Source organism: Diabrotica undecimpunctata, chromosome 1 (assembly GCF_040954645.1).
Source record: "Diabrotica undecimpunctata isolate CICGRU chromosome 1, icDiaUnde3, whole genome shotgun sequence".
In the NCBI taxonomy this organism is placed as follows: domain Eukaryota; kingdom Metazoa; phylum Arthropoda; class Insecta; order Coleoptera; family Chrysomelidae; genus Diabrotica; species Diabrotica undecimpunctata.
The window spans coordinates 192290514-192315036 of NC_092803.1; the positions used below are offsets into that span (position 1 = coordinate 192290514).

A 24523-nucleotide genomic window follows, 5' to 3' on the forward strand; every position below is an offset into this window, starting at 1 on the left:
AAGAAATTGGGGATTGAAATAGTAAATATTTTCATATACCTGGGGTCCCTAATGACAAATGACGGAGGGTGTGATAGAGAGATACGTAGAAGGTTGACTATTGCTAGAACAGCTATAATGAAACTGGTAATAATTTGGAAAAATTCTAGCATAACAATACACACGAAACTAAGGCTGGTAAGGGTGCTCATTTTTCCCATAGCGACATATGCATCCGAAACGTGGACATTAAAGGAAGCAGATAAAAATAAACTGGACGCTTTTGAAATGTTGAGAATATACTGGATTGATCATCGCACTAACGTATGGATATTACAACAACTTAAAGTAAAGGATAGATTGCTTAAACAAATACAATAGAGATATTTGCAGTATTTTGGACACATTGCTAGAAGAACAAGTACGATGGAAAAACTGATAGAAATCGTGCAAAAACTGTAAAGGCCTGATGGCGTCACCACATCCCAAAAGGGATTAGGACTGAGGGGAAGAAATGTAAACATGGTAAACAGTATGTTCTTCTTCTGTTAACGTTCCGCGTCTCCATCGCGTACTTTGTGAAACCACATCATCTTCGGATACTTGAATACCTGAGCTGTTCGGCTCCTGGATGTCTGCTTCTGTAGGTACTATTTTTGGTACCTTACCTCCTTCCCTGCTTGGTTGTTTTTAAAAATCACCTGGCTAGACCCCGATTTGATGGTCAATCAATTTATGAATTTCAGAATGTATTTTTGCACTCTGTTTTTGGCGAGGATATTGCTGGTCTTAAGGACCATTCTTATGATTTGATGGAAGAATTTTTTGGTCCTGTTTACGCTTAGTGTTGTGTACTGAACCATTTCTTGGATGGATATGTTTGAAACTTTGTCAGGAAATGACGATCCATCTGGTAATCTGTAATATACCGTTTCCGTTTTTAGAAGTTTTTAGTAGTTGGTCTCCGTTCTTAAACTTCATACTGTTAGTGCATAAATATATCATCACCGCTCTAATATATGGCATAGTTGGATCTTTTTGGTCTACGATAAGGAAGTGATGAATATGTATGCCGACTGTGCTCTGACTATTTACTGCTTGTATTCTTGGATGCTTAGCAACCCCCCGGTTCTCCTCAGCTTCTGAAAGCCTCTTATACACACTAACGCCGCTACAGTTTCTCCAAAACACCTCCTGGGCACACCTATCCCACAGGAACACACTTTCTTGCTAATCCAAAGGATTTTCACTTCATCGATTAGCACTACATATATGCTACAACTGTTTTCCTTATTGCAGGAATTAATTTCGCTTTGACCTGCTACCACTTCTTTGGCTTGTTCCACAGACACATCAAACACTATACACAATTTTTATTTAGAAGCAACTCTGCTCACTGTTTGATAGATTGATTGGTCAGAGAAGAAGAGAAAGACCCAGAACAAGGTTTCTTGATAACATCGATGAGAAAGGCGATGGATAGAGACGCCTGGAGAGAAATTCTTAAGGAGGCTAAGACCCACGCAGATTAAAGCCAAAATGATGATGAAAGTTGGCTTCATAGTCTTTACAAAAAAGTTTTTATTTAATATAAACGATTGCGGTACCGCCCTTGAGTACTTATCAAATTTATATTTTGCTTAATCAATACGTTATTAATCTCGAGATAAAAATATATATGTAGTTTAAAAATATAAAACATGCAAGAGAATTGTACTTTATATACTGTCGTATGTGTGACGTACTTCCATTTTTTAATTTCGCATAAAGTAAAAACTGATTGACCACAATAAAGCAAAAATGTGAATAAAATAATTAAATTAATAGTGATTATTTAGTCTAAAGTTTTAAATTATTAACCAAGAATAATTTCTACTATGATTTGAACAGCAGCAGAACAATAACCCAAACTGTCACTAAATAATTATAAAGGTCTGATGGATCAGAGTTCAAGACACGATGTTTTTATCCAGGCGCTCAGGGTTCGAATCCAACATCGAGGTTTTACTTTTTTAGAAATAAAAATTTGAAATTATGCAGATATTATATCGTTTTGCTTTAAATCACTAAACATTTATTTCAGTCTTTATTAGAAGTGTTTATAATAAAACATGAAAATCTTATTGAAAAAACAATGTCGTACTTTCGAAAATAAAGTAAAAATTCTTTAAACATAAAAGAACGTTCTAAATAAATGTACTTACAAAAATGTTTCAATAGGTAGAAATTCTATAAAAATATTCTAAATAAACGTATTTTATTCTAATAAAATGTATTTACAAAAAATGTTCAAATAAGCTTCCATTAGCAGCAGAACAATAACCCAATCTATTATAAAAGTTTCGTCTAACATTAGTTAATGTTTCTGGACTAATACCTCTCATTGAATCAAAGATCTTTTCTCCTAATTCTTGGAGAGAATTAGGCCTATCGTCTTCAATTCCATATAGTTTGGACTTGATATATCCCCACATAAAACAATCACAAGGTGCAAGATCAGGTGATCTTGCAGGCCAAAAAATATCTCCGTGAGCACTAATCAATCGATTAAGAAAAGTCGCACAGAGATATTCACTGACGATGCGAGAATTATGTGCAGGACAACCATCGTGTTGAAACCATATGGAATTGAAAGGTATTGGTAAATTACGAAGGGCTGGGACAATTTGATTTTGCAGAAGTTCCAAGTATTTCCGCCCAGTCAACATACCGTCTATAAAAAATGGACCAATGACATGATTCCCTATTATGCCTCCCCAAACATTTTCTTTTCGAGGACGCTGGGTACGAGCGACATAAATCTGACGAGGATTTCCTCGAGACCAATACCGAGCATTCATTGAATTGTGACGGCCATGCAATGAAAACGTACATTCATCGGTGAACAAAACGTTCATTAAAAAATGTTCATCTTGATGTGACATTTGCATTGCAGTTTGACAAAATTCTAAACGTGTATATTAATCCCCAGGGAATTGTTCGTTGGATTTATGAAGTTTATAGGGACGGTATCCATGTCTTTTCAAAATTTTACCTACTCTAAATCTTGAAATTCCATATTGTTCTCCGAGACGAGATGTTGATTGGGTAGGATTTTGCTCAATACTTTCACAAATCAAAGTGTTCCTTAGTTCCAAATCTGAATTTACCTCCTTTCGTCTACGAACTCCTCTTATCAGTCAACAATAGACTGAATTGTTGAGCGTGCTGGAGCCGGCCTATTTGGAAACATATTTACAAATTGTTGTCTAATCATGTTGTCTGATAATCCATTCACATGCCAGAAAACAATTTGCACTTTTTCCTCGACCGTTAAAACCATTTTTACGAATTGTTTTTTCAATAAAAAGTTTCTGTTTACCGTGCAAAAACGCTTCTCGATATGTTAATATTTGATGGCTGAAGGCTTGTTGATTTGGTTAGCTGTAAAGCAGGCAGCTGTTCGCGCGCATCCATTCCAATGTTGTCAATTGTTTTGAAAATCATTACCTGTACAGAGGAATTGATATTAACACTGAGAATTTAGTGATGGATTTGGCATTAAAAAGTCTTCACCGGATTATTTTGCATTCACAACTGAAGACTGTAAAACTGAAATTGAATTTGACTTATTTTGTATTTCTAATTTATAACATTGGAATAAGAATAAATTGTAAATAATGAGTTTTTCGAAAACTTCTTACCTAATATGTATCATATTTTTTATTATTTTTTAATTGAATAAACCAAAAATTTTATCCTTGGTGTGGATTGAACCCCAAACTTCTTGTCAATAGACCACGTTTCTATTACACCAATTCCACATACAATATTTGTTTTCGGACTGAACATACCTACCTTTAGTTTAGTCAAATATTTCAGTTGAGTTATTTTTATTATTAAATAAACTTAAAGATTTATAATTTAAAATCGCTACTAATTAATGTTTTTTACTATAATATATCTTAATTTATTCAATCATTTATTCACAAGTAGAACACACTATTCCTGTGCTCAATTATTTGGTTTTATTGGTTAGTAGAAAACGTTTTGTGTTATCTGGATGTAAACAAAAAATGTAATAAATCTTGTTTTTGTTCTACAACACTATTTAAAAAAATTGTCAAATCAATCAAACTGTTTTCATATCATATGGTACCGTCTAATCCTATGTCATATTTTTCAACAAAAGCATAAAATATTTTATCTTCTTGATTAATGTTTTCGAGTCGGTTCTAACAAAATAAAACATATCAGAAATTCGTATTGATAAAGTCATTTCCTGGAGACCCGGATCTTTATCGTTACCACATAGGTAGTTTGAAAGAAAAGGTGCTTTAAAGTTTGCCAGCGTTACAAACTTTTTGCTTCTAAATTACATTTTGTCAAGAACAAACTTAGATTTAATCCCTAAACTTAAGAAAGAGCTTCAGGTATTACAGGGAATGGCCTCTACCGCAACTGGGCCTCATTTGCACATACGAAATAAACAGGGTGTATCATATTTCTAAAAAATAAAGTATAGAAAATGTGATGGATTCGACCGTTACTTGATGGAAATTCCTTTTATATATCAATAAAACACTGAAAACTTTATTTTGAAAACTATAAACCTACTTATATAAACACAACAATATACAATTCATCATCCCATTCTACACAATATAAACTGGCAGCCTATCATACAGTGGTATCAAAAAGTCCTGCATCACCTAACCAGATACATGAAAATAGAAGTTTAGGGCATTTACCTTAAATATTTTTTAACCATTTACTATCTACATTAAACAAGCACTTAAACAAAATATTATAAAATGGAAACACAGCAAAAATTTTGATTAATAAAAAAAATGTAGTTCGGAAAATTATTTATTCAATATTACAAAAATTAGGCTATTTTGTCATCGAATGCCATAATCTGTGGACTAGTGCGCATTTCGATGCGCATCGCCCCGCCTCAAATTTTCCCATTGGCTCTTGACCTGGAAATCCTGGACATATAAATATTGGCGATTTTCAGGTCAGCCAGGTCAGTTCCTGGCGGGCTCTCCGAGAGCTTAGTGCTCTCGGGGCTCTGCTCTTGTTCCATTTTCCATACTCTGTGGCTGAGAGTTATTTTCAACTTTAACTTGGTGTTTTTATTTCGACAATCCTTTGTCATGTAAGAAAATATCTTGTCTTTCTCAAGACAAGCCATCGGAAGACCACAACCTAATGTACCATTTTCGACGAGGAATTTGTTGTGTAAGAAATATCTTGCCTTTTTCAAGGCAAGACACCGAAGATATAAATATTTTCCGAGTCCATAACCCGAAAATGGACTTAAGTAGAGGAGCTCACGACGTTTACTCCGAAGCCCTCTACAGAGCACCCGGAGATATCAGAAGGTAGTTAGACCCATATTTGTTCCCCCGAGGTGACAATAAACATCAAGACGATATTGTAAATCATATTAAAGTAATTTTAACTAATTTTAATATTTAATTGGCCAGCCCTTGTTTTTAATAACTAGTTCACATCTTTTGGGCATGGAATTTATAAATTTTTGCAATTCCTCCATAGAAATACAGTGATGCCAAGAGTAGATTAGAGATTCGACTAATTTTGTTTTATTTGTGGGTTTGCTTTTGGAAATGATGTTTAATATCCTTTGCCACAAATTCTCGATGGGCCTGAGGTCCGGGGATTGCGCTGGCCAGTCCATCCTATCAATTTCATTACTCTCCATCTAAGCTTTAACCAATTTTGCTCTATGGCAAGGAGCATTGTCATCCTAAAAAATAAATTTTTTTTCGTCAAGTACTTCTTTCCACTACGCAGCATCTTATTCTGTAGTACCTTAATGTATTTGGTAGCATTCATCGTCTTAGAGACAACGTATAGGTGACCAACTCCTCGAGAGGACATGCAACCCCATATCATAACGGAGGTTGGATGTTTAATTGTGGGAAAAACACATTTTGGAGAAAATTCTTCAGTAGGAAATCTTCTGACCTAGGCATTTCCAGCATGATTATTAATATTGAAAGTGGATTCATCACTAAACAGTACCATCTGCCACTGCCCTGCTGTCCAGATTCGATGTTCCTTGGCCCATTTCAAACGGTGCAATCTTTGCTTTTCTAAAAGCAGTGGATTCTTCCGTGCCTTCAATCCTCTAAGTCCAAAACTAAGCAGTATTGTTCTCACAGTAAAAGTGCACACGCTTACACCTGTAGATTCAGACCACAACTTCGTCAATTGGGTGGAATTAGGGCTGTCTGCCAGACTTGTTCTTCTTAACGCAGCGTCATCCCGAACAGAAGTTTTCTTTGGTCGGCCACTACGCAGTTTGTCGTCGATATTTCCTTGATCAGCATACTTCTTAATGACTATAATTATTGTAGATTGATTACAGTTTACTGCTATTTCGCGACTAAATTTGTCGTTTTTATGGTGAAAAATAATTTCAAAATGCTTTTCGTCCGATAATTTAGTTTGTTTGGTCTGGGATGACATTTTGACCTTTTTATCAAAAATCAAAAAGCGAATAAATGTGTTAGGGTAACTACAGTATTTATATAGTCAAAATATGTGGCAAATTTGTCATTAAGATTCAATTTAATAGTACTTTCACGACTTAATAATCACCTCATAATTTTCTTAGATTATGGGAAATCTCTTCAATCAGATTATTTTAATTTTTTCTGTAGAATTGTAAGCTAGTAATTAAAAAAAACATCAGAAGGTATACCGATAATGCTAATTACAATCACGAACTTAAAATGAATTAGCGAAAATATACAAAAAAATTGTGTTAAACCTCAAAAACTATAAGGCGCTTAGGTGATGTAGGACTTTTTAACACCACTGTACATAGATTAGCCTGTTACATAGATTAACAAAAATTCCGATGTCAAAATACAACTTTGAGACAGAATTAAATATCATTAGGCAAATGGCAGTAAACAATGAGTACAACGAACAAATAATTAATAAAAATTTAAATCAAAAACTACACAAGAAACCCTGAAATTAGTATTTCCACCATTAGAGAAAAACTAAGTACCTTCTGCTCCATTACATATAAAGGCAAAACATTAACAAAAATAGCCAAACACGTAAAAAAGGGAATAACACCAGCTTTTAGAACAAACAACAACTTAGGCAAATATATTAAAAACAACAAGAGCCAAAATAAAAAGCACTTACTCAGTGGTGTATACAAACTTAAATGTGGCGACTGTCCAAAAACTTACATCGGTCAGACTAGTAGAAATGTTAACAAATGTATAGCAGAACATAAAAGGGTTTTCAATAATAGAAAAACAAATTCTACATACGCACTTCATCTTCTCGATCATAATCATTCTTTTAACGACGATTTATGCTTTAAATATATTTCGTTAAAGACTATAAAGTGTAAATACATACCAAAAATAGAACACTTGAGAAAGGACTTTTGCCGAAACAGCTGTAGTGACAAAATTTTATAATAAATTTTGTGGAAGTTTTGAAAACAAAGTTTTCAATGTGCTATTGTTGTATAGAAAGTGGTTTGTCTAAATTAAATTTTATTCTAATTATAACCAGCTACACTTTTTAAATTGATTTATCAAGTATTGAACAGATATTGCTGACATGGCAGTTAACCAATAAAGTAGACAACAGCACTACGATTGTGTTCTTGCCGGCTGCCCTAATTACATTTCCCCATAAGTTTTTTACTTGGGTCATACCAATATCAATCCCTTTTACCGACATGTCCTGTCTAAACATCTTACCCTAGGTCTTTTTTGGTCTTCTCCTTCTACTCGTTTTAGGAACCTACAGAGGGGTCGATTTTATACAGCCAGTAGTTATTCTACATGTTTCGTTTAATGCAGTGGTAACTTGTTGGACGTGCCTAGATACACTCCTCACGGGACAGGCATATTCTCCTGCTAAAAAATACAAAGCCTCTGCTGTTGACATTAAGATGAGTAGATTTGCACTCTAAGGTAAAGCTACTCAAGAACACTTCCTGAGCATAAGATAAATAATAGAAAAATCTAAGGAACTCAATATCCCACTACAAATTTTTTTTATAAATTATCGCAAAACATTCGACCAGGTCAAATGGTAACAATTATGGCAGATATTAAAGAAATAGGCGTACCACAACACTAAATTTCCCTTACAACTGAACTTAATGAACACACTACTGAAACAGTTAAAGTGCTTGACACACTCCCAAACGAATTTCGCCCACAACAAGGTATCAGACAAGGATGTATACTGTCGCCGCAATTATCTAATATGCATATGGTGAGAATATTATGAGAAGAGTGCTTGAAGGATGGGAAAAGGGCCGAAAATGACCAAAAAATAAACAGCCTACGTTTTGCAGATAACACAGACATTCTTGAGAATAGTTAAGGGGAGTTAATTAATCTCATACAATTGGTTGAAAACGAAAGTCAAATATTTGGTCTGCAGTTAAACATATCAAAGAAAATTACCATGGCAGTGGAGAGACTACATAACACAGAGGTCACACAGAGTTACTACAGGAAGAAATAAAACGTAGATGTGATCTATCGCCATAAGAAAAGTCGCCATAAGAAAGATGGCCAAAATGTGGAAGGCTTTTCTTTCTTTCGCCAATACTTTCTTATCCGTGTGGTATTCTACTTGTCCTTCCTCTTCTTTTGGCTCATTTAAGATTTGATCCAATTGAGCATTCTGAAAATATCAAGTTCTTAATCTCCCCACCCATTTAATTAAGCTCGCACTGCAACTTTTTACATTCTTGTGCTAGGTTTATCATAATTTGTAACGATGTGCTGAACGTCCTATAGCAACAGCGTTCAACAGTTCGAACCGTGGGAGTGTCGATAATCACGCATGAATTTCCACGACAAGACGACGGGGCACGGTCCGGAGCGGCTATTTAAAGCGAGCTGCTGGCGGAGTTAAAGGAGTCTTGTGGCTAACGTTTTAGGCTCCCTGGCTCGCTAGTGCATTGAACCTGCGAGCCAACCCGGACAGAAAGACTTCCGCAGTGAGGATTATGCTCTGTCCTTAATCAAGCAGAACTCGTGGGTATAGTGGATTCAACGTTACCGTCAACTCTGACTCAGAGTATAACGTGGATCTGCACAATCGAATATTTTGATTGCGAGAGCGTTTGGCGCTTCCGCTGGACCGAGGTGAAAGCGAGTATAAGTCTGCGTGCGATCGACTTCGCGTATTTCATTTTATGTTAGTAATAATAATTTTTCATTTACAGACGTCCGCCGGGTAATTCACTCTCGCGGGATCCAGGCGGGGATATAGAATATATTTTATTTTTGTTTTTGTACATACGTTAGAATTAATAGATTTATTTTTATTTGAACCTGTGTTTTACTGAGTCCGTCGTCTCGAAAGAGCTACCCGTCACACAGTTTCATTCTTTATTGGTCTCCATGCTGCGAATAATTGCTGTTAGTTATTTGATCTTGAATGGTTTTCCTGAAACAATTCACTGTTCCTTTGCATTAATGCTGCTTTCGTAGGTGTTGTCGGAAGGGTTGGTAGTAAATATGCCATTTCAGTAATTCAAACGGCGAATTTATTTAAAGTGTAATGGTACTTCCAAATAATTCGCCTCAGATTATCTTTTTATCAGACAAACTAATAACTACTGAATAACTTATAAAACAGGAAACTCCTGAAATAATTTGTGGAAATTTTGCAACATAAAATTAAAAGCAAATACCTTGTATTTATTACAGTGCTATTTTTTAATTGTTATTTATTATTGTTAGTTAAAAATGACTTATTTTTAACAACAAATTATAAAAAATTACAATTTTAAAGTAGATAGAATTTTTCCTATACACCGAGGATACACTATCTACTAGAAAAATCGATTTGAAAATTTTTGGTTTTTTCGACGTGAAAGTTAAATTAATATCTTTTGCACTAATTAATTTTCAACCATTAACAGAAGTATAACTTACGTTTTTTGTTAACCTTAGTTAATTTTATAAATTATTTTTTGTTTTAAGATACGACATAGATACAGCACACAATTTGTAAAAAAAGTTTGGGAAAGGATGCAAAAAATTAAATTGAAGCAATATTTTATAAGAGGATTTTAAAAAAACAAAATATTTAATGCAACAGAATGAGTATCAAAGGTAGACAGTTACAAAAGATACTTGATGTGATGACCATTAGTTTCTATGCACACATTTGTCCTTTTACTTAGAGAACGCCGAATTTTTGCAAACGTTCCAAATTTCTGTACTCGTCACAAGCATCTTGTATCCTCTTGTATCCAGAGTTGTGCACGATTTTGTATCGGAACGAAATAAACAAATGCTTTTATATATCCCAAACACAATATTTGCAAGGATTAAAATCCGGCGACCTTGCTGGCCAAGCAACTGGACCGCCTTTTCCAATCCAGTGGTTTTCGTAGTTATTATCAAGAGAGTCTCGTACATTCCTACAAAAGTGAGCCGGATAACTCACTACTATATAGAAACCATAAGTTTTGCCGATTATATACCGTAGACACAGTATCCTATATATCAGGAAAACATTTTGTAGGAAATATAAGTAATCAGCACCCTTTTAAATAAGCAGGCAATTCCAAAGGTCCAAGTAGATATTCGCCAACTACTCATATCTAGACGTTTATGCTAAACCTACGCCTTACATTACTCAAACCTTAAATTCTTTAAGAACGTGGATATTATCTATATGATTTTGCAAGCATCTAGAAAATTCTTCACGGGCAGGAAAATCTCCTTGTAGTAGTGCTTGTAGTGAAAGCTCTGTATAGTTTCACAACTCTTGCCCAAAAATGTCGAGACCAACAAAAAGATTTTTTCGTTGCGTTTATAGACTATGAGAAAGCTATCGACAAAGTTAAACATAACATTCCCATGAAATGTCTAAAGAGAAAAGGACTCGAGTCCTTTTCCTTTCCTTTCCTTTCCTTTTCTATGAACAATACAAATATGAAAAATATGGAAAATATAAATACCACCCGTTATGCTGACGATACTGTCATCATCGCTGAAAGTGAGACAGACCTGCAGACGTTACTAAACACAATTTGTGATACTGGAGAATAGTTTGGTTTAACAATAAACATAAAGAAAACAAAAACCATGGTTATCAGTAAGAGGGGTAAAGTCATTACAAGGATCCAGATAAAAAATAAAGATATTGAGCAAGTAGATAAAATGAAATACTTAGGAGTTTGGATTACGGAAGATTTGAATCCGAAATCAGAAATTCGCTCAAGAATAGAGCAATCAAGAGCAGCCTTTTTGAAAATGAGGAAATTTCTGAGTAACCAAAGACTCAATCTGCAAATCCGATAACGGATGGTAAAATTTTATATTCCCTTTATTCTTCTTTATGGTGTCGAAGACTGGACTGTTAATGTTGACTTAATGAGAAAACTGGAACCTTTTGAGTTGTGGCTTTTTAGGAGAATTTTGAAAATACCATGGTCCGCTCATATTACAAACGAAATGGTATTGCACAGAATGGGAAAAGACAGGGAACTTTTGATCATCATTAAAAGGCGAAAACAGCATATTTGGGGTACATACTTAGAAATGATAAGTACGAGTTGTTGCAGCTGATTATGAAGGGTAAAATCGAAGGAAAACGGGTACTGGTAGACGACAAATATCCTGGCTGAAAAATATTCGCGACCGGACCGGGTTAAACACACCGACGCTCTTAAGAAAAGCAGAAGATAGAGACGAATTTGCAATGGTTATAGCCAACCTTCATTAGTGGAGACGGCACTAGAAGAAGTGCTTGTACCTTTGTAAAATAGGACATAAAATGTTCTGAACTGTCACACTTTAACCTACATTTGTCAAATTTACCTCTAAAATCTAATAGATAACATAAAAACTCATTGTCTCCAAGTAAGAGATGTAGTGCGTTCAAGTCCTTCCCCCTTTTTTTAAATTTAATGTTTGTTTCGTCCCCCTTTTAAGTATTTTCTGTGTGTCTTAAATTGTCTTTAATTTTTAACTTTAAATACTTGACTTTGCAATCATTTGCCATATATTTCAATAGAACTTTATCAAAGAAATTTGATAATTACAAGTGGAAAGAATTGCACACCCACACAATTTGTACATCTAATCTCATTCATTGTCTTACAACTGTCACCTTTATAAAATAAAATCTCAATAAATAACACATTTCATAAATATATCTCTAGAATAAATATAAATAACTTTTAAATAACTCAATGGTATGAAACATTACTTTCATCTAACAAACAATCACATTACACCTATCTCTACTTCATTTCATAATAATAAATAGAGTACCGGCATGTAAGTAATGTTTTATTTATTTGTTCATTTATTAATTTATTACAATTCAATAGACTATTTTACCAATTTGTGGGTCTTACCTTGTCTGCTTAAACATTTTATTCATTTTGATAAACCACAGACATGTAATATTGGCATAATTACTGTAATTTATATAATTTATATCATCTATCTTTGTTTATCTTTATTAGACAACACCCTAATATGGGTTTATTATTTCAGCATTTATTTAACTTTGTATCGAGACCTGAAGATGCTTTGCATATTGTAGAAAGCGTAACCGGTCGTCTGGATAGTTAAATTAAATTGATTGTGAGTAAGTCTAATTTATTATTTTTTTTACCTTTTTAAGATTAAACTGTTAAAAACATTTTTTCCATTTTTATTCTGCCAAAATCATCTAAGTTCCATATTTTTTTTTGTTTTTTAGGATTGCTTGTAAACAATAATAATATTGTAAGGACAATATGTACTGCCGAAATATATCAACCTTTAAACTTAAATTTTTTTCAAATAATAATTATAAGAAATTAATAGTTTAGTTTTAATGAGACACTAAACATTAAAAGTTAATTTTCTCGGAACAAACAACTATGGACTTAACGGATTTTTGCAGTAAGCCCACGATATGATCATATAAAATGAATTAGCTACTAAAATAAATTCAAACAAAAAGTAGTTAATAAATATTTTAAATACATATTTATATCCTGTCTAAACCCTTAATTATCTAGCTACTGTAGCGAGTTTGACTACAACAGCAGTAAAATCCATAAATTACGGTAACACCTGTTTTCATTACACATTGTTAAATGCTTTATTAGGATTGAGAAAAGCGGAGGTCCTTTAATAATTTAGATCCAGTATTAGGTATTGAGCCACGGGGCTGCAAATATTATGGCTGTGATTTAAACGAACAGATTCTTCGGCATCTATGAATATGTTGGAAATAGTAATATATCCGGATAACAGTTACGCCGTCGGTAACTATTGTAAGTGAAATGTAACCAAATATAATTTTCTTATATACGTATTTGAATTATTAAAATATGCCAGAGAAAATGTTGTAAGCGTTCAAAAAATTATTTTGAAAATCAGAAAGACTTTTGAGATTTGATTTCAATACAGGGACCTCGCCAATGGCTTATACGTATTTATACCTACTTACCGCAGTAGACAAATATCTGAATTTGGTTTCATCATCATAATCATCATCAACTAGCCTCTAACGTCCACTGCTGAACATAGGCCTCACGCATGTTTTTCCACTTAGTCCGATTTTGCACCATCTGAATTCAATTTGTAGTCACTCTTTTTATGTCATCTGTCCATCTCGTTGGGGGTCGACCTCTATTTCTGTTAGCTTGTATTCGGGGTCTCCATTCCAAAATTTTTTTTGTCCACCGGTCATCAACTGATCTTGCTACATGACCTGCCCAGTTCCACTTTAGTGTTGTTATTCTTTCCGTCAGCTACTCCTGATCTTTTGCGTATAGTAGCATTGGGTATTCTCACATTATTCATTCAGGTAACATTATTCTCCCCATTGCCCTTCCCGCAACTTGTAGTTTATTCACTGTTGTTCTTGTGAGTGTTAGGGTTTCTACGCCGCAGGTCATCACTGATTAAATACTTTTCTTTTTAGACACATTGGCATCTTTGACCTAAAAATTACCTTCATCTTTCCAAATGAGCCCAAGCGAGGTTTATTTTTCTTTTCAGTTCGATTGTTTGGTTGTCTCGACTTATTCTGATCTCATGGCCCAAGTATTTATAGGAGTCAACTGGCTCAATATCTTTGTCTTCTACTGAGATGTTTTTGTTGTGGACTAAATTTGTCATAAATTGTGTTTTTGAAAAATTTATTTTAAGACCAACTCTTTTTGTGGCAGTATGGAGTTCTTGGAGCACTATCTGTGTCTGGTCAAAGCTGTCTGCAATAAGAACGACATCATCTGCAAATTTAAGGTTATTTAAAAATTTTCCATCTATATTGATGCCCTTTTCGTTCCAATCTATTGTTTCACAAACGTATTCTAGCAAAGTTGTAAATAATTTAAGAGACATTTTGTCTCCTTGCCGAACGCCTCTTTCAATACGCAAGGTCCCAGTATCTTCATTAAGCCTTACACAGACTGTAGCGTGCTGATAGATGTATCTGATAAGAAATATGTATCGGTGATCTATTCTACATTGTGTTAGAGCTTGGAGCATTTTACTTTGATTGACCGTATCAAATGCTTTTTCGAAGTCGACAAAGACAAGTATCAGGGGTCTACTATATTCAATGGTTTTTTAAACCAACGACCTCCTAGCTTTTGCTTTTTATTGCGTGGTTCATCTTCCTGTAAGTATTTTTCAATATACTGTTTTGTTTCCCATTGTAGTCCACTTGATTTTCTTCTCAAAATTTGAGGCAATATTAGTTGTTCTGCTGTCGTTGCAAGAAACAATTGTCGCTTTTTATTTTTGTTTTCGTTCCATTTTCGATGTAAATTTCTCCAAGTGATAAGTGAGGCTATCCCAGCCACGTCTAAAATATCACATTTTGTACTATTATATTAGTGCGTTTCTGTATCTTCTCAGATCGCTCACACAATAGCCACTTTTAGCTTCCCCTCTGCTTCTTAGTAGTCCACTACTTCTTTACAACATTTTCACGCCGTTGAATTGCCGTTTACCACACCCCCACTACTCAAAGAAAAAAAAAGGAGTACCCCATTCCTTGAAGAGGCCCAGGCCTAAACAAGGTAAAAACGATCTTGTCATGTCATATCTGTTTTTTTTTTGTTAACATCATCTGCACAGTAAGCATTGTGATGCATGGTAGACAGGACTAGGACGCTTCTTTGTTTTTTCGTAACGTAAGAAAAAAGAGATGCTTTTAGAGTGAATCTGAAAATTGAAGATTTCTCTCAAGGGTTCTTGTTTGGTAGAAATTTCCAAAGAATAAATCTCTTACCGTAAAGTTGCAGTAGAATTGCTTACTGGAACATGTATGGTAAATACTTATTATTATTAAGTTATTTATTTATTATAAATATTAAGGTTATTTATTCAATAAAAACAATAACAAAGTACAGTGGGTGATCAAATTATTACCACCCCATAAAATTTTACTTTTTGTTTAATAATGTTACGTAATTGAGCAGGAAAACATAGTTTTGTACTTAATTCTATTTTACTGCGACTATTACCTTACATATAAAGTTTACAAATATTAAAAGGTAATTACATGAAAACACTTAAAATTATGTCTTAAGCCTAATACTTGGTAGTGTCATCCTTTGGAACAATGACTGCCTGTCACCTGCTTGGCATACTTTCTATGTGTTTCTGGTAATTTTGTTGAATTGTTCCACTTCTGTGCCATACTGCCATTAAGCGCTCGATCAATTGACAGTTTATGGTTATAATTTCATTAAAAATTTTTTTCTTCATGAGCTTCCCAAGATTTTCTATTAAATTAAGATCTGGCGAATTGTCAGGCCAGTCAAGCACATTTATCTGGTTATCAGCAAGGAATTTTGTTACTGTTTTGACCTTGTGACAAGGCGCCGAGTCATGTCTATACGTGAAACTCTTATTCAGAAACCATTCCTAGACCTGGAGAAGCATTTTTTGTTTACAGTACTCTCAAGTACTGGTCCTGTTGCAATATTTCTTCGACAATGTACGGTCTACCAGTTCCTTGACTGCTTATGATAGACTACATCCTTACCGTCCTTTAAATACCATCCGCTTTGTATTTTCCCCCAGGTTTTCTACTCACAAATTCAACTCTATCCATAAAGATCTGCACAGTAGATTCGTCCGAAAAACAAACCTGGAATACTATTATTATTTTAGAATCGTGGACACATTGATTAACTGTAAACTACATAAAAAAATGTTAGGTAATGATATTTACCTGATTCCAATCATCAATGGTCCAATCTTTATGATCTTTAGCCCATTAAAGTCTTTTTTGTTCATGGCTGGTGTGAGTAGCGGCTTTTTTAAAGGGTGCCAGGTTGAAAACCCTATTACATTTATATAAATTTTAGATTTAAATTCTAATATTGTATTTTAATGTAAATGTATAAATAAATTAATAAATATAAATAAAAAAACGGGACTACGGATATTATAAAAGTATAAAAGCCAATACTAATTCTAGAACCAAATTTAGTATTTGTTTTATTCTTTTCCCTTGTTTTAGCAGTCATTAACCGTTTGTCGTGAACTTGATGATGGGCTGAAATTTTAGAAACCTGAAATCGTTTGTTTAGCTCTAGTCAAACCAGTTGAGAATAAGTCTTTTTCTTTTTTTTTCCTTTTGAAAATGGACTAAACTTTGCAAACAATTATTACAATACCACATATAAATCTATCCCTAACTAACCCTCTCCCGATCCCGCAGAATTCTCTTTGGACCAAAACTTAATGTGTTTTATTACCGAAATTTAATGTGTCACTTACAAAGTTTAGTAAGGCAGAAACCAACCAGGATTTAATTAGGAAATCGTTACCACTACGGAAACAGTCGTTAGTTCATGTCAAATATCTGCCACATGCAGCGTTCACAGTGGTGAACGCTAATGCTATTTACCAATCCTTCAAACTCTGTACAGCACCCAATCAACATATTGCCATCTATACAGACTCCCTTGCCTCTATCCAGTCCATCAATAACCTATTTACTAATCACGTTCTTGTAGAAAAAATCCATGAGTTACCAAAATCATCCACGACATCCATATCACTATCATATGGATTCCCTCCCACATCGGGATTATGGGTAACGATAAGGCCGATCGCTTAGCCACTGTATCCTATTGTACACCACGTAATATACAAATTGCCAGTGACCTAAAAACTAGTATAAAGAAACTCGTACGAAATTACTGGCAGAATCATTGGAACCAATCCACTACATTTTTACACCAAATAGATCAGACGATTGAGCGGTTTATTATCCCTGGTATAACTAGAAATGAGATGGGTGTTGCTAGAAGATTACGTATCGGTCACAACAGATTTACACATGCTCACCTAATGAATTCTACACCTAAGCCAATATGTCACTAATGCCAATCTCCACTAAGCGTTCTACACATCCTTGTGGACTGCCCTCATTACAATAAACGACGCCAAGAACTGGACATGAAGGGCGACATCACAGATATATTATCGAACCAGAGCCAAGTCATCACAGCTACCCAGTTCCTGAAGCTAGAAAACTTACTAAATAATATAATAACTATAGTATATTATAATATATAATTGTACCTTATATATAATTGTATCCACGGTGCCTCGTGCTAATGGTCGAAGCTGTCACAAGGACGTTAAATTAAATAATAAAAAAAAATTATTTATAAAAATAAAAAAAATTATCCTAATAAATTTTGGAATTTTTAATATGAAATTATAAATAATAAATATTTAACTTAACAAATAATTGGAAATATTCAAATATTATGTTTGATGCATTTGAAATTCAAATATAAAAGGACCATCAAAAAACTTCTCAGATAAAATCCGCCAAGATCCGTTGGAATCCTTTAGAAATCGGTTCCTTTGACCTGTGCAAAATAATAAAAATTCTCATGCCGATTCTGTCTCGGATACTACGATAACCTCGATATCCAGCGGAGCTTCCGAATCACTTTATCTTTATGGGCTTGCATTCGTCATGGATTTACCATCTAGATATGTGTCATAAATTTTCTTTTGAGACCATGTTTTTCTACGTATGCAGAACATGTACGCCAGACGCAGTTTTATGCGATATTGTCTGCTTCAGAAGTTATCGAATGTGCCGTGGGACTATAATCCCTACAAATGTCTTTAAAAAGTTTTTGATGTTAAAAATGGATCTTGAGCGAGTTAAACACTATTAATCAAGTACTCAATTAGTAGCTTTGAAGGAGATTGTGTAAATAATTCAAGTATTCGAAAAATCAAAAAGAAGTAAAAGTGGATCACTAATCACAGTAGTAATATATTAGAAAAACTGTAGAAAAGAAATTTTGTAATGAGAAAGGTAACTTTCTTATTACAAAAAGTACTTTCCTAACTTATGTACAAAGATTTTGTAAAACGGAAAAAAGAAAAGTAAATGTACCCTATCCCTCTCTAATTACCCAATATATTAAGCATATGGGAAAGGCTGATAAAGTAAACTCTTTACTTAAATTATATAGAAGTCCAAGTAGACCAAGAGATGGTATTTTCCCATTCGGACTTGGATATTGGACATATGTGTCATACATGGATGGATTCTCTATAAAAACGACTGCACTGTTCTGCTAAAAGAAAAACCTATACTTTTGAAAGCATTTAGACTAGAGCTACCAAGTTCTCTCTCACGCACAAGAAAAGAAAGCAAAAGAGGTAGACCTTCCCTGCAGCCTAAAAATAAAATTCAATCTCCTCTTGCACTGAGACCAGATAAAGCCACTACACAGGATTCAGTTGCTCATTTCATTGGCCCAAATATATAATTATACCATGCAGTAAAGGCGACATACGACGATAATCTGATTTCTACCTCACTCCATACCTTAGCTATAAAAGACTGTACCTCAAAGTTTTTGTAACTTTTTAGCTACAAATTCAAAAGACACTTTCGTTTAGTTTTATGAATTTTATATTTATTGCTTATCGTTTGTGGTGCAAAACTGACACCATGAATCAAATTTCATATTTTTTTATTTACATATTTTGAAACACTTTGCCAGATACAGGTTTAAATACAAAACACAATTTATAACATTGTAGGACAACCTGTACAAAAGGGACCATTTTTCGGACACAGTGTAATAATTGAATAAATAAATAAGTTAAAATTTTATTAAAATTATTTCTTAATACTAGTGAAAACTTAATTAAAGTTCACTATGACCTATTTAAAATGCTTGCTGGCGGATATCATAATTTTTCTGAATCACTTTTATCATCTTGGCTGTTATTCTCAGGTTTTTTCTTGATTTCATCGTACAATGTTTCATCTTTTTCGGAGCTATAACTCTGTGCTTTTCTTTTGATTTCATCGTAAACGATTTCCTCTTTTTCGCACAATACTGAACCGTTTACTCCTTGAATGCTCAGAGATGGGTAAATTTGTCTTGCGGACCCATCCTAAAATAAAAAAGTATATTTTATGTAAAACTAGTTTAAAAAAAAGTCATAATATTACGTAATATAATACTCTAAATCAATTTCTTTGATTAATCGATCAGGGTAAAAATCTCTGACTGGTACTTTAACTCTCAACATGCGTCGTGGTTTATTCTGCCGTTAACTGCGTCCTGGAGTCTACCGGACCCCATTTTTTTTGAGTTTTTTTGTGAAATTAATAAAGTCATAGTTTATTATTTCGTTATAATTTGTAATCATTTAAGCTGGAAAAAAACCATGTATGCCCATTTTCTATTTATTTTTCATTAATAATGAGAAATGCTAAAAAAATGTAACATACCTTATTTTTCAAGGTTTTCTAACAGCAGAATATAATTTCTTACAAAAATTTAAAAAATAAAATCAACATTTCTCTCTTGATTTATTTGATTTATTCCAAATAGTTTCACTAAATAGTCTACTCCTATAGATCGCCATTTTTTAATCCTTGGTGGTCTTCTTGAAATTTCAATTCATAGTTGTGTCAGGAGTTATGTTCCTTTGCAGTTTGGTTTGGTTTTGGGTTGGCAGTTAGTGTGCCAATGTTGCAAAGTAGAAAATCAAAAAAAATTATATCGAGATCTTACTTACCTTTTATTCTTATTTAAAATATTTTAAGTAGTGAACCTTTACTTAAGAAATTAAAGCTTCGACTATAATTTTTGCAGAGCTATACTCTCCTGATTCAACGATATTTTCCTTACGGTCCATTCAAGAGTAAATTGTCTTACGATTTTGTTGTATTCCATTTAAGCTTTCATTTTTTTTTTGCTCAATCTACACATATATTGTTTTTATCTTTTTTCACAGTTCTCTTCCAGTGTTTTTAAAGTATTTCTTTAATTTTACCAAAGAAATACCTAATTTCCCAGTAAGATTTAACAATGTTCCTAATTTATTTCAATCTATTAACTCAACTTACCCTCTCACTGTTCTGTCTAGCTCTATGTTGATTTATTTCGTTAGCAGATTTAAGCAGCTCGGTTCTAGCATTAGGTATGGATGGTCTTGCCGCTGATAGACTACCTCTTCTAATAATACCGCTTCTAGAATGTCTGCCCAAGGAAGTGATAGAACCAATATGGTTCTGATCGATCATGACAGTTAGTCTTTCTAAACTCATCATAGTGCCTTGATCTTTGTATTTTAATCCGCCGCCTTTCAATTCCTCTGTTACTTCGGCCTCTGAAAATAATTTTTTTTATTAATATAAAATCAATTTGGTATGTTTACCTGCATAAACCAAATATAATCAGTAACACAAATAAGACTAAGTTCCTAGTACAAAGCCAATCGGAGAGAGCGACACAATTCTATGTGACACTTGACAACTTATAAATAAAAAGTAAAGAGTTTGATCTATTTAGGAGTCTACATCACAAAGGACAACACTGGTGATGCAGAGCTTAACAGAAGACATACACACACAATAGTAATTCCCTACCTGAATGAGACTTGTATATCCGTAAAAACATTTGAGCATACGATTCATTGGGGTGAGGAGGATTGGCCAAGATCAAGGACAAATCATGTGAGCTCCAATGTTCTCTAGGCACTCCCCACACACTACTTTTCTATAAACCAGATATTAAAATTACGAGATGTACATTAAAGAACTAACATACAAATCTACAAGACCATAATTCAATTGATAGTGAGCTATGGATGTGAAACTTAATATTGACTCAAAAATCTGTAAAAATCAGAAATCTTCATTTCAGTATTTAGGACGACATAAAACAGGTTTCCAGAAAAACTGTTAAACGCAAGACTAAAGGGAAAAAGAACTATTGCATGACCGAGAAATGTGAGGATGATGTGGATAAGGACACAAGAAATTGCCGTAACAGTCCATCTTGGAGGAGAATGACTACAGACTATAACGAACGGAAAGGTTTGATAAAGAAGACCAGTGCTTCAATTGGGCTGTAGAGTAATAGGATGGATGGGAACTGCATATATACCCGGGAATATAAAAACAGTTTTGATCAATATTTTAATGAATGTCAGATCAATAAATTCTTTACAAAATATAACTAAATTAAACAAGTAGGATCACGGCGTAACTACTGTTCCTAAAATACATAGCCTTAAGAGCTATTGCTTTATTCTATGATTATAATTTATTTTCTAACAACATTAAAATTAATTAATTTAAAATATATCCTACCTCTACGATCTTGTGCTCGTTTTTCAACCTTTCTTAACCACACTAGGTTCAAAAATGCATACGACAATCCGGAACACACTGCAAACATTCCCATTATCCGGAAAGCAGTGGTAATTCCGAATTTTGCAATAATGTGACCACCTATAAAGCTGCCACTACCTCTTCCAACGCTGTAATGTGCTACTGCACACACGCCCAATAACGTAGCTAGCAAGCCTCTAGGTGCTAACACAGCGCAGTATGTTGCAGCTGCTACCCACATTAAATGTACTGCTATTGATTCCAAAGCCTCGAACGGAAAACACCACCATGGACTCCTAGAATAAATAAAAAAATAAAATGGTTGTAGAAGAGGAAGAAGAAGAACATTTTGAGTAAAGAACCTCAGAATCTGGTTTAATACAACATATGTGCAGCTTTTCCGAACTGCTGCAGATAAGATAACGATTGCCATGATGATCACCAACATTCGTAACGGATAAGCACATCATGAGGAAGAACAAGAGATTGACTTTATTGTTAAACTATATTATATATTATAATTCTGTGTTAAATTCTGTGTAAAAACAATATATAGAGAAAGGGATAAGAAAGACGGCACCAAGTTGAAAAAAGTCCAGAAGGTGGGTTCAGAGGATATCCCAGAAATAACATCCAAAGAAGTCTCAAAGTTATTAAATCGAATAAAGACAATAAAGCAGCTGGTGATGACCAAATCGTTATTGAAGCAGTTAAAGCAGGAGGAAAGACAGTATTGAAAGCATTGGCACAATTATATAACTTATGCCTTTCAAAAGAGGTTACACCAGCTCAGTGGAATATAGCTGTTACAGTAGTCATGCACAAAAAAGGAGATATAACAGAGCTAAAGAACTATAGACCTATTAGCTTGTTATCTCTCTTTTATAAGTTGTTTATGAAGATAATAACTAATAGGTTGAAATCAAAACTAGACTTCTATCAACCTTGCAAGAAAGCATAATTTAGAGCTGGATACGGAACAAATGATCATTTGCAAACCATTAAGTATTTGATTGAAAAAACCATTGAATATAATAGACCCCTGATACTTGTCTTTGTCGACTTTGAAAAAGCATTTGATACGGTCAATCAAAGTGAAATGCTCCAAGCTCTAACACAATGTAGAATAGATCACCGATACATATCCCTCATCAGATACATCTATCAGCATGCTACAGCCTGTGTCAGACTTAATGAAGATACTGGGACCTTTCGTATTGAAAGAGGCGTTCGGCAAGGAGACAACATGTCTCCTAAATTATTTACAACTTTGCTAGAATACGCTTGTAAAATAATAGATTGGAACGAAAAGGGCATCAATGTAAACGGAAAATTTTTAAATAACCTTAAAATGCTCCAAGAACTCCATACTGCCACAAAAAGAGTTGGTCTTAAAATAAATTTTTCAAAAACACAATTTATAATAAATTTAGTCCACAACAAAAACATCTCAGTAGAAGACAAAGATATTGAGCCAGTTGAGTCCTATAAATACTTGAGCCATGAGATAAGACTAAGTCGAGACAACCAAACAATCGAGCTGAAAAGAAGAATAAACCTCGCTTGGGCTGAATTTGAAAATGTGAAGGATATTTTTAGGTCTAAGATTCCAATGTGTCTGAAAAGAAAAGTATTTAATCAGTGTATTTTGCCAGTGATGACCTACGGCGCAGAAACCCTACACTCACAAGAACAACAGTGAGTAAATTACAAGTTGCGGAAAGGGCAATGGAGAGAATAATGTTAGGGATTTCTCTACGTGATAGAATACCCAATGCTACTATACGCAAAAGATCAGATAGAGGTCGACCCCCAACGAGATGGACAGATGACATAAAAAGAATGACTACAAATTGGATTCAGGTGGCGCAAAATGGGACTAAGTGGAAAAGCATACGAGAGGCCTATGTTCAGCAGTGGACGTTAGAGGCTAGTTGTTGATGATGATGATAATATATATTATATAAAATTGGTATATTAAAATATACTAATAAAAATATCCGAAGGGATTACAAACTTCAAAAGGTTTTCGGTCTGATACGGCTATTGTCAGTCATCAGTGATGCTTAAAAGTAAGTAATTTTATTCATTATGATTGGATATCATCACGGCTATTCAAACTTGGTTTACAGATGTGGTATTATTACGAAATATGTATTTGGGAACGCGCTGGCTACCCTTGAGGCACTTTTGACATAAATGCTGCAACTTACGTAACGATATTTATGTGGCTTTCATCGATCACGAAAAAGCTTCCGATAGAGTATACTATAGAATGCTTTTAAACAATTTTACAACCAAAGGCATTGATGGTAGAAACCTACGTATCATGGAAATCTTGTATCGAAAGGGGGAAGAACAGGAATGGATTCTATCCCCGCTATTATTTGATACGAAAAGGAATGGTGAACTGATCTTAGCTATGCTGACGACACTGTTATTTTATGCGATAGTTTCCAGGGCCTCCAAGAGCTATATTGTTTCCGTAAATTGTAAGTACTATATTTGTTAACAATGTTATATTACTGTTGATGCTATAAACTGTTTTATATATAAACTGTATTAATTTTTTTAACGAATTTATCTGCCAAGATTTAAAAGATATAATATTTTCAACATTTACTATATCTTTACTATATTTTGTACTATAAAAATTTACTTACTCGATTAACGAATAACCCACAAGCCGAGTAGCGTGAGCAAAGAACGCCAAGATAACCACACTGACGTGCCCAATAGTGCCAGTAATTTTGTCGGAGCCATAAAGGAATGGTACACTACTTATTGTACCAACTGTAACAGTTATTCCCAATAGATAGTTTGGAGCTCCCAGATCTTTTAAGTAGAAAAACAGGAAACTTTCTATGAAACCCCATAAATTACCTAA

The 24523-nt window shown here is 34.0% G+C and overlaps 1 protein-coding gene across 1 annotated transcript in view; it reads right to left on the minus strand.

The window, feature by feature from the left end:
• Positions 1-19100: 19100 nt before the first annotated feature.
• Positions 19101-24523, minus strand: part of LOC140432804 (major facilitator superfamily domain-containing protein 6-like) — a 59014-nt gene continuing 53591 nt past the window's right edge. The window contains exons 6-9 of the mRNA XM_072520922.1: positions 24300-24519; positions 21616-21932; positions 20368-20630; positions 19101-19406 (exon numbers count right to left, since the gene is read on the minus strand). Coding sequence (XP_072377023.1) covers positions 19197-19406; positions 20368-20630; positions 21616-21932; positions 24300-24519 — 1010 coding nt within the window. The 3' untranslated portion in view covers positions 19101-19196. The remainder of the gene's footprint in view (positions 19407-20367; positions 20631-21615; positions 21933-24299; positions 24520-24523) is intronic.